This window comes from Diadema setosum, chromosome 16, assembly GCF_964275005.1.
Source record: "Diadema setosum chromosome 16, eeDiaSeto1, whole genome shotgun sequence".
Classification (NCBI taxonomy): Eukaryota; Metazoa; Echinodermata; class Echinoidea; order Diadematoida; family Diadematidae; genus Diadema; species Diadema setosum.
In genome coordinates this window covers 15,470,617-15,482,693 of record NC_092700.1, presented here as the reverse complement: position 1 = coordinate 15,482,693, position 12,077 = coordinate 15,470,617, and the positions used below count along the sequence as shown (strand labels likewise).

Here is a 12,077-nt window from a genome sequence, read left to right as displayed (position 1 = left end):
TTCCTCGTCCTGTTGTATTCAAACTTAATTCTACTTTGAGTCTTCCTCATTTCAAACTAGTTTTGTTTGTCTATAAAATCCTCAACAATCAAGCTCCGAAATACTTAGATGCCTGTTTGACTTTATATACACCTACTAGAAATTTGAGGTCATCTAGTGATCCGCTTCGTCTCACATACTCTGTTACTCGCACCTTAGCCGGTGATAGGACATTTACTGTGTCTGCTTCAAAGCACTGGAACAATTTACCACTTACCGTTAGACAGTCTCCATTAGTCAGTGTTTTCAAAAGAGCCTTGAAAACACATCTTTTTAGTAGCGACTAGTTCGTAGCTGTAACATTTATCCAATTACACTTACTGTCGTACATGCTTTGAATTGATTGTAAGCGCTTTGGGCCTTTTGGGAAAAGCGCACTATAAATAATAGTGATAATAACAATAATAATGATAATAATTTACATTAAAGATTTTTGGCCTGGGGTAATTCAGGTTAAGTTTTGATTTATAGAATTCATTTCTTACAAAAGAAAGTTCTCCGTGTTATTTGTAACACTGACTTTTATTCACTCACCAAGCCGTTATTTCATTAACATGAAATTTTCAAAATCTAAAATTTAAATGATTTTAAGACAGCTTAAAATGCATAAATTCAGTTATAATGATCTCCCAACAATATCATCTGAAATGTTTATAAAAAATAATTCTATTCACAATAACATTACCCAAAAGACAGTCAAACACACTGTATTTACCTTTGATCTAACTACAAAATTAATTGGTCGCGTATTGTTTTCCTTGCAAGTTGCAAACTTACATTTTTCACCAGTTTCAAGATATTCCACCCAAAGTGTGCACAAGGTCATTAAATTTCAGTTCTACGATGCAGGAAGATCGCTGAGGGAGAAGCGCTCACCAAGGAAAACAGTTACACCTTCGAACCTGTTCATTGTCTGTATGACGTAGTCTGGTTTCGGTTAAGATTCCATTCAGTGAAGTCAGGAATATCAGGCATGTTCGGCGAATTTCAGTAGGTTTTCGAAATAGAAACGAAAATGGTATTCTCCTCGACGCTTAATGTTGCACAAATCTTGTCCGTGAATTCGGGTATTGTGATAACTGTGGCTGGCTTAAACTCTATTTGTAATTTCATGAAATGTCATTCATATTTGATATCTTGGAATGGGCAGTAAGCAGTGGACAACAATATTTCCATCCATTGACATCATTCTGCTCGTTTGCTTTTGCTCTTTTTTTTTTTGGGGGGGGGGTGGTGGAGTTGCGCTTTAAAGACAATCAGTGCTTACACCTTAATTGCTGCTATCATTTGCAGACCTACCAAGCAGCAATGAAACTCACGCCTCAGAGGCATGTCTCACTCTCACGAGCCTTAAAAGTTTTTATCTCACCTCATGTGCAGAAATACCCGCTGAAAAAAATAAAATGTCGATTTTCAACAGTCGTAATTTAAAGTTTGTAAAAATCTCTATCTGTAATCAAACTAAGTGGAAATATTACATTTTAGTCTGCATAATCAGACCACACGATTCAGAGCTTTAAAATTATAAAGCAATAATATGATTAAGAGGGAGGGTGACTTCCTTCTTTCTCCCGCTTTTACCCGCCTCAAAATCTCACTCCTACTTTCTCTCATGACCTTGATATCTCTGCTTTTGACTGCAGTGTCGTGCAATGCCTGCCATTCCCGGTTTGTTTGATCTCGTTCATCCTCTAATCAGTGTGAAGTTGTGAAGTGAAGGTTGAACGAAAGTTCAAGAAAGGGGACCTTGTCTCACGCGTAGGCCTATCGTACACGTGCGCTCTCCACACAAGAACTTTGGTCCGACATCACCTATATGTTTACATTTAAACAGTTGACCTTACCTGGTCTTGTAAGCTCTATCTACTACATGAAAGCAGAAAACATCAATTCCCTAGGCCTAGACTGAGACCTTGGATAACAAGCTCATTCTACTCGTACCAACATGGCTGCCACACGGATTCATTCTTTTGTCTTTGTAATTACATTCTTCGTCTGCCTTCATCTTTCTTCGGCGAGTGTCGGTGAAGACCGTCAGCCGATTGTGCAGGCTGGTGAGGCCATCTTTCGAGGGAAATACATCGATGTCAGGTCTCATCACCTACCTGATTTCAGCGAAGAAGTGGCAGCGTTCACAGGGATACCGTATGCAGAGGCACCCGTTGGTGAGCGGCGTTTCAAACGCCCTGTGGCGAAAGTCGTTGAAGGGGACTTTGATGCAACCAGAACAGACATATTTTGCGTACAAACCTTGCTGCCTATCCTTGATGCGGATTTTGAAGCGCCACAGACGGAAGATTGTCTCGTTCTTGATGTCTATGTGCCACAGCCTCAGGTAGAAATGATTGTATTTGTGGTAAAATATGTCAATGATCATGTGGAATAGCCGCATTTCTTTCACCCCTGTCATAGGTAAAACATATAGGCCCTAATTCTTAGAAGAACTCAAAAGTCACCTTTTCTTATGTGGAATTAGTTATCATATTTATGCCGAAAAGATCTGCTGAGAAACGTGTCTGGACGTGATTTGCCAGGATACTGAGTTGTTTTGGAATATTTAGAGATCAAAATTGTATAATGATATCGGTAGTGGATAGCACACGACTTTAGTTCCTGAGGAGTAGGTACTTATACCGTAGGTTGAACGTTACCTGATGGTCGATTGTGCCCTAGTACAAGTACTTCTTCAGTGTTCTTAATAGGCTGCGTGCGATTCTCTCTCGCGTTGTAGATCGATGGATACTACCATTGCCTGTTTTCTCGATTTTTAATACAAAGACGTAGCAACCACTATCGGACATGTTCTCAGATTGCAAATTTGTCGACGTACCTTTTTCGTTGATATATCGCATTTTTCGTCGTTGCTCAGTTAAAATCGTGTTATTACCGACAGTATTATTTCACATATTTTTTATGCATATTGTGTCCACTTTAGAACAAAAATTGACAGTTTCTGCAGGCGAGTGGAAAGTGTGGTTTACCTTTAATTCTAATCTCCATTATACATTTGTTTATTTTGTTTAGTTTTATTAGGGATGGCACTATTCTTTGGGTTATAACTCACAGGTGCTGTCAGAAGTTCAATATTGCTTTCATGCAATGTGACATACATTTAAAGAAGTCTTGAGTTGATTTCTCTACTTCCATGCAATTGTACATTTCGTACTTGAATGCTTTTGTGCAATATTTTGTGCTGACAAACGTGATGACCAAGACAATATCCCGGACATGCAATTTGCCCCTCCGTGAAAAAAAAAAAGTTTAGTACAAAAACATAATTTCTTCCCAATATCTAGGATCTTTTGCTGACATGTAATTTCGTACACGTCAGCGAATCATCTGTAATTACATGATATTACATGAAGAAATATACACAAACTTATAATAAATATCCTTCAAAACAAAGAAGGAATGCATCGTTAACCCTTGAGTATTTTTTCTCTCTTTGTCACTGTAACTTTCACTTGTAGACTATTTCAAGCTTAGAGGTACGTGACATTTATCTTGTTTATAGCTCAGTGTATAAACGTATTAAGTCACAATGCTCGGTTCTTTAAAAAAAAACACCTTTACTACAATTCAAATCTTATGGGAATCATTTCTTGATCTGTAAAATCGAAAGGTCAGAAATGTGAGAAGATCATTGATCCTACAGTTCAGTGCAGACCTGGCAGACATATGACGCTCTGTTCGAAGAGTAGACTGTGAGCAAATACTGAATTTTTACCTCGACAAAAACCATGAGATGGCAAACATTGGCAAATACGCGGTGATTTTTTTTTTATGTTGCAAAAAAAATATTAAGAACATTGACTGTAGAGTATAGTCTCAATGCATATGTACGATACACTAAATTGACTGTAGAGTATAGTCTCAATGCGTATGTACGATACACTTGATTCTCTTGCACAGAGAGAACACAATAAACGCAAACACGAACCCAGAAGTGGTCTTGATGTGACGACTAGGTTCTGATGGAAGCCTGAAGTCTGCTTTGTGAATTTTGATTGTCAGATGACGTTATGACTTGATGTTTTGGAAATATATCTGAATTGTCAGTTTCATGATAAGAGGAAAAGTGTATTCTTTCCCAAGTTTTGCAAGACTCAATAAATTTTAATATTATGCTCTATACACTGAGACAGGCTAAAAGGGACAAAGAGAAGAAATTATCTCGATTGCCGTTGGGAAATGTAACTACAGTTCGACCTCGATTATCCGGCCTCCTTTTATCCGGAAATCTCTTTTATCCGGACGCGTTCACGCAATGAAGAACTTTTTTTTTTTCATCCAAAATTGAGAAAAAAAAAATGACTTTAACATCTTTTCATGGATCTATTTCACTAATTTCATAAATGTGCATGACAGGTTTCTCAATATCTAATGAGGTAAAACATGTATGATTTTCACACAAAGATATACTTTATTTTTGTGAAGAAGGGACTACAATTTTGCGCGGGCTACCATAGATTACACCACCTTTGCGGAGTACGCTACCTGCCTAGCTGCCAGTGCACTGGGACGGCAGCTTGGACGGCAGCTATATACATTAACATTGTGTCTCCCATATCCGGCCAATTCGCTTATCCGGATGAGAGCCGGTCCCGACATGACCGGATAATCGAGATAGAACTGTATTGACATGCACATTTACTGCGGAAACACAGACGAATATGGAAAAGAGCTAAGATTTACCGACGACCTGAGCGATAGAAAAATAAATTGGTTATGGCCAGAAAACGATACAAATGTACCGATTTTCAGTGGGATAGCAGAAGAAAGAGCTAGAATAGTTAAATCTTATAAAAAAAGATACGAGAAAGAAAAAGAAGTTGTCAATGCTAGAATTCTTTATAACTTTACGGTCTGTAACTTCATGTCAGAAATGTAAGAATATGACGCAAAACACTACATTATTTGTTCCTTCAGTCAGCAATACGAACCCATTCCTCTTTTCATTTTTTTTTGTCAGCCAAGATCGGCGGCTGTGATGGTCTGGATCCACGGAGGTGGTTTTCAAGCTGGGGCTGGGGCTATCCCAACAATGTTGCCGATACCGCTGGTTGCCTTGAACGATGTCATCGTTGTCACCTTGAACTATCGACTTAGCATCTTCGGTTTCCTCACAACAGGTGGGTTGACATTGGACATATTTTAAGGATCTCAGTGGAAGGGGCAACAGACACAAAATCCGACACAGAATATCTTCAATTTGCAAATGTGTTCGCACATCTACTCATTTTGGTTAATACCGTTTCTTTATTTGAATCTTGTTCAGTGGTATAGAGAAAACGTTGGGCACGTTATATCAAAGAAACCGAGATGAAATAATAAAAGCTATACGATGCTGTTTGATCATATATGAATATGTTTACACTGAAAAGGTAAAAATGACACAGATTTATGGTAAAAAGAATAAATGAAGTGTTCGCGATTGAACATGATGCATTTTTATCAACTATATTATTCTTGATTGTTTAAAAAAATCATACATGCACGCACTCGCAAACACAACCATACATATGAACACGTACACCCGTACGCACACGCACACGCACGCACAAAGTAACAAATAAACAAAAAGCACACACATACATATAGACCTTATATACCCGGGATACACCATCGGTATCGTAATGACAGCACTGCTTTCCATGGTGGTCAGGGGTCAAGACGGAGTGTAATACCTTCATTTAAAAGAGAATTTTTCTCATCGTCGGAAGCAAAGTTTGTTGCTTCCGGCCACCAACCGAAGTGTATCGGATAGCAATCTGATGAATCCGACTTGTGTTGGTCGACTATGGGATCAGTATCAAGCATGTCGCCCCTCATGGGACGATCTTGCCTCTTCGGATCACACCCGACATGTCCGACGCTGAACCGATACTCACCAACACAAACTTTGCTTCCGACGAGTGACCGATGAGAAAGATCTCTGTGGAACCGTGATATAAGCAAATACACGTGACACAAGTAAACAACAGCATTTAACAAACAAAGATGTGATGATTTTCGAGGAAAATAGTCACCAAACACTTCTTATGAAGAGAGAACTCCAATTCATTTTTGTGATGATTATGATAATGAATTCATTCAGTACATTTCACTCTAGACATGCACATTTCCTAATGACCCCATTACAACAGACAACAGACATATTTGATAACTTTATGTAACAGAGAGGTCAATTAATCATATTATTGTGAGGGATTTGGATGGTTTAGATCGAATATAATCGTATTGTTTGATTTCCAGCTTGATATTTTAATTTTGCCGGGGTAACATTCATGACATTGATCATTTCTGTCGTGTGTCTCGTAACGCACAACACAAACTCTCGTGTGTATATCGTCTCTGGAATCTTTTGGATGCTGAACCGTAAACAAGATCACTATTACGTAACAGAACCCCCCCCCCAAAAAAAAAAAAAAAAGGAGAAAACGTAGTTATTATAATCATCTCTGTTTCTTTTTTATATAAATATCTATGGTTCTCTTTCATTGTATTTGACATTTTTCCCGTTGTTTTGTCTTTAGGAGACGACGTTATCCCTGGTAATCTCGGGCTTCTTGATCAGCGGCAAGCGCTCATATGGGTTCAAGAAAATATCGCAGGTATAGAATAGTACGCAAAATGTAAAAGACGGCTATACCATCCGAATAACAATATCTTGCCACAAGCACTTGCGGCAATACAGGCTTTTTGATAATTTTTCGAGTTTCTTTCTTTAAGATTGGCGAAGTTCAAACCTGTGTGTCTTATATACAATTGCTGGAAATACATATAGTAGGTTTTCTCGCCCAATTCATAGGATTTACATTCGAATCAATGAAAAGGCGTTCAAATTCAAGAGATTTTGTCCGCTGCTCTACTCTCACGGTTTGTTTCAATTCTTTGAGCATTCAATTTCGTTTCATGTCATTCTTTTGAGATTTAATTTCATTCAATTTAGAAAGAAATTCATTCAATTTAACGACTCAAAGTTGGCATTCAATTTCGTGCTAGCTGGAGAGACGTTCCATTTCGTTCTAAATACCAGTGTCAATTTTATAGGGATACAACTTCGCATTTTTGAAATGTCAAATTCAATCAACATAAGAAGTTCCCATGCGTTTCTACGGGTCCTTTTTTCTCTCTATGATATACTGGATTACTGTATACAACGTGTACTACATTTTAATTTCAAATTTTCATTTATTCAGTTTAGTCTATGAATTGTATTGTCTGTATAATCTTGTCTTCCACCTTCAAATTACCCCCTTACACTCTCAATGTGACACTTTATTTTAACGACTATATCTCCATGATCTCATAATTTTGTCTACATTCAAATGTACATTTTGATTCCGTATACCTTCTCCGTGTCCATATCATAAGTTGCCACAATCTGCTCAGCTGTAGACCTGTTTCACCCAAGGGTTTCGCCAGTGTAGACTTGCTGTAATAGTTGTCACCCACAAATAGCTTCACCCACAAATTCTGTCCGTATTCGACATATTCACGTATGTTCTTTTCAAGCAGCGTTGAAGTCGCGTATGAATATAATGTACATGTATGTGTTTCAAGAGGAGTTATTCGAGCTTTCATAGGCTCTATAGCTATGAATGCAACAGTCACATTTCAAGATACATTAATTTGCGTAGTAACTACAAAGACTTCAAGAAACAACGAAAAACACTGCCCATTATACGTTGTAAATGTTTGCCTTATCGTGAATTTGAATTCCTCAGCCTTCTTCACGACGATGCTGATGGGACATTGAACATGTTCAATGCGTTGCACATATATTTTTTAATTTCATCGCCCATTTTAAATGTTTATTTGACGAACTCATGAAATCGCATGCTGATTAAATTAAATTGAATGAATTAGGCCTACTTATTTTTTTTTTGAATGTTGATCTCGGTGCTCATTCAAATTCACTCGAAACTTGAATGATCCCATTGTTAAATCGAATGCAAATCTGATGATATTGGGCGGGGAAAACCTATAGTATCATCTTTGTCGAAATAAATGTTTTGGTTTCCTTGATATAATGGTTTATGGAGACACTAATGATTGACCAGCCCTTCGATCGTTCGTCGTTTCCAGTCTAAGGATATTATTATTCAATAGATCATTGTCTGAAAACAATAGACTGAAATTACATGATAGATAGAGGTGATAACCGAATATGCCCTAAGTAGTGTACACTTAAGTAGCGAGATTAAAGGCACCTTTACAATTGCTTAATATTGTAAAATATACAAAATGCAAAACAATAGTTTTATTGAGATCTGTTCTAGAATAATCCGTCTAGAATTAAATGGCTTATTAAAGAAAAAAGTGATTTTTTTTTTCTTTCATTGTGGCTTTATTGTGATATTTTTATATGGTAGAATATTTTGTGATACAACTGAATTATTCATATGGATCAAATGTGATAACTCAAAAATTTTATTAATCACTGATCGGAATGATAAAGAGTGCCTTTAAGATGATGTAAATGTAGGAACGTAATTTTACGTTGATTTTCGTCAGCCTTCGGCGGTGATCCCACTCGCGTTACTATCTTCGGTGAGAGTGCCGGAGGGGCGAGTGTCAACCTTCAAGTACTATCTCCTATGAGTGCTGGTCTCTTTTCAGGCGCCATCATGCAGGTAATGCCTCAGAAACCATTATTTTTTTTAAAGTGATCTATTAGAGTTGTAGAAACCTTGGTTTTACAGGATAACTAACTCCAAGATACTCCAAACTCCAAACTCCTGTAAATGCACAAAACATATAATTATAAAATCGATTTTTAGTTTGGGAATTCGCCATCTATGATGGCGTTAGTATTCAACTGATTCCCGATAATGAGATAATCAAGATGAATAAGTCATTCTAATACGTTAGGATTTATCTTGATTTTATTCATCATGACGTCATGACAGAGTGGAGTGGCGTCCGACTGGGCATCAGGGACTAAAGAGGAGGCGAGGGAGAAGGCGTTTACCCTGGGCGAGGCGCTGAACTGCGACGCGGTAACAAGTGAGGAGCTGTTGGAATGTCTCAACAGCAAATGGGTGGATGAGATCGTCGACTTTCTCGCACAAGTAAGTGTAGGGTGTCATCTGTGCAACGGCGTAGCCAGGATTTCATCTTGGGGGGGGGGGGGGAGGGTGTGGGAGGGGGGTGTCCCCCCTCCCACGGTAAGAACTTTTTGCATTTTGAATTTGTAAATGGTGCAATTTGATGCATGTTTTTGCGCGTTTTATCGACAGTCCCACTTGTTTAAGGTAGCAGTATATTTTGATGTAGATTATTATTGAACAATTTTGCCTATAAAATGGTATAATTTAAATACACTTCTTGTATTAATTCTTTTCACTGAATATCATGAACGTGACTGAACCCGAGAGAGCGGAGCTAGCGAGGGGGAGAGGAGGGTGTGGGAGGGGGTGTCCCCTCCCACGGTAAGAACTTTTTGCACTTTGATGTTGTAAATGGTGCAATTTGATGAATGTTTTTGCGCGTTTTATCGACGTGAAACAGTCCCACTTGTTTAAAGGTCAAGTTCGCCTTCATAAACATAAGGATTTAGAGAATGATGTGTTCTACTAATATTGCTACATCCTCTCAATCCTTATGTCAATGAAGGTGAACTTGTCCTTTAAGGTAGCAGTATATTTTGATGTAGATTATTGTTGAACAATTTGCCTATAAAATGGTATAATTTAAATACACTTCTTGTATATTGAATATCATGAACGAGACTGAGCGGAGCGAGCGAGGGAGAGGGGAGGGTGTGGGAAGGGGGGGGGGGGTGTCCCCCCTCCCACGGTAAGAACTTTTTGCATTTTGATGTTGCAAATGGTGCAATTTAATGCATGTTTTTGCGCGTTTTATAGACGTGAAACAGCCCCACTTGTTTAACGTTGCAGTATATTTTGATGTAGATTATTATTGAACAATTTGTCTATATAATGGTATAATTGAAATACACTTCATGTATTAATTCTTTTCACTGAATATCATGAACGAGACTTAACCCGAGCGAGCGGAGCGAGCGAGGGGGGAGGGGAGGGTGTTGGAGGGGGTGTTCCCCCCCCCCCCCCAACGGTGAGAACTTTTTTCATTTTGATGTTGCAAATGGTGCAATTTGATGATGTTTTTGCGTGTTTTAACGAGTTGAAACAGTCCCACTTGTTTAAGGTTGCAGTATGTTTTAGTGTAGATTATTATTGAACAATTTGCCTATAAAATGGTATCATTTAAATAATCTTCTTGTATTAATTCTTACACTGAATATCATGAACGCTGTTTGTTCAGCAATCAAACAGAAAAAGCATGCACAAGAGGGTGTAGATAGGGTCATATCCCTTCCCACACGAAAGTGATTTTTGCGTTTTCAGACCTGAAATTCAGCGATCTGGTGCAAATTTTCGGTGCAATACTTTTTCATCGAAGTGTTAAAATCACGGAATTTAGCTCTTATTCCGAATTTGCATCATCTGTGTGTATGTACAAAGTCTAGTGAGGTAGAGCTTAGGGGAAGGGGGATTCCCCCTCCCGCTCGCGGAGCTTTTGCGTTTTTAGAATTGAAATAAAGCGATCTGGGGCACACTTTTTGTGGAAAATTCGAAAATTGTCATACCCAAAAATGTACCAAGTCTATAGTGGGTAACAAGCAATGAATGGGTGGCAAGATACCTCTCCCATATTCAAGGGGACCCTTTTTTTTTTCAGTTTTAAGCTTTTAGAACTGAAATTCAACAATCTGGCACACACTTTTGTTGGAATATCTGGAAATTTGTCAATCAGAAGAGAAGTGTAGCAAGTCTGTGGAAGGAGATTCTATATAATTTTCTGATTGCAGTTTAACGTTTTGGTGCGCACATTTTGTGTCATATTAGGAAAACTGTTTATGTTCAAAGTGTAGCTACAGTCTACTTCTATGCATGGCTGGGGGGGGGGGGGGGAGGGGCGGGCGGGCAGGGAGAAGGCGAGGGCGAGTGTTATCTCCACCCTTCCCTTACTATGGAGCTTTTGCCTTTTTAAAGGACAAGCTCACATTCATAGACATGTGGGTTGAGTGAATGCAGCAATATTAGTAGAACACATCGGTGAGAGTTTGAGGAAAATCGGACAATCCGTTCAAAAGTAATGAATTTTTGAAGTTTCTGCTCAGTCACGGCTGGATGAAAAGACTAAGTAAGCTTGTGATGTCGCATGAGTACAACGATATAAAGAAAGAATAAAGAAAATTCAACATAATATTTCCATTTTTCTCGCATAACAAAAGAACACTCGACTTCTCTCTTTCAGAAGGCAGGGGGAATAATATTACCCTTTACATACATCAGTAGCAAGTCAAAGAAATGTGCACGTTATTCAAAAAGTAAAGTTTTGTGAAATTCTCTTTTTGTTTTCCTTATAATATAAGGAAAAAAAAACCTATATTATAGTTGTACGCATGTGACATCATACACTGTAGTAGTCTTCTCATCCAGCAGTGACTTCGCAAATACTTAAAATATTCATAACTTTTGAACGGATTGTCCGCTTTTCCTCAAACTTTCACTGATGTGTTCTACTAATATTGCTGCATTCTCTCAATCCTAATGTATATTAAGGTTGAAATTTAGATATCTCGTATACTCATATTTGATGGAATATTTGGGAAATCACCCCCCCCCCCCCCCAAAAAAAAAAAAAAAACCTGATGGGGGGGGGGAGACTAAAGGAGGAAAGGGTCGATTAAAAAGGAAAATTCCCCTTGTACATGAGGGAACTTTGAGTTTTCGGAATATAAGTGATAAGTCTTGTGCACTCAGAATTATTCATAATTTTGTGTAAATCTAAAAAGTGTACTAAGCTGGGGAAAGAGGCACAGAGGGGGAGGGTTTGGGAGGGGGATACCCCCTCCACAGCACGAGAGATTCTGCATATTTTGAATTGAAATTCAACGATCTGGTGCACACTTTGAGTGACATATTAAAAAAAAATATATATATATGATCTTATTTGATGAAAGGTTGCTAAGCAGACCCGCTTCATGTGCATGCATACAGTAT

The 12,077-nt window shown here is 38.2% G+C and overlaps 1 protein-coding gene across 1 annotated transcript in view; it reads left to right on the top strand.

Moving 5' to 3' along the window:
- The first annotated feature begins 1,984 nt into the window (after positions 1 to 1,984).
- LOC140239974 (cholinesterase 1-like) overlaps positions 1,985 to 12,077 on the top strand; it is a 15,025-nt gene continuing 4,932 nt past the window's right edge. Inside the window, exons 1-5 of the mRNA XM_072319786.1 lie at positions 1,985 to 2,374; positions 5,012 to 5,171; positions 6,576 to 6,653; positions 8,560 to 8,678; positions 8,955 to 9,116. Coding sequence (XP_072175887.1) covers positions 1,985 to 2,374; positions 5,012 to 5,171; positions 6,576 to 6,653; positions 8,560 to 8,678; positions 8,955 to 9,116 — 909 coding nt within the window. The remainder of the gene's footprint in view (positions 2,375 to 5,011; positions 5,172 to 6,575; positions 6,654 to 8,559; positions 8,679 to 8,954; positions 9,117 to 12,077) is intronic.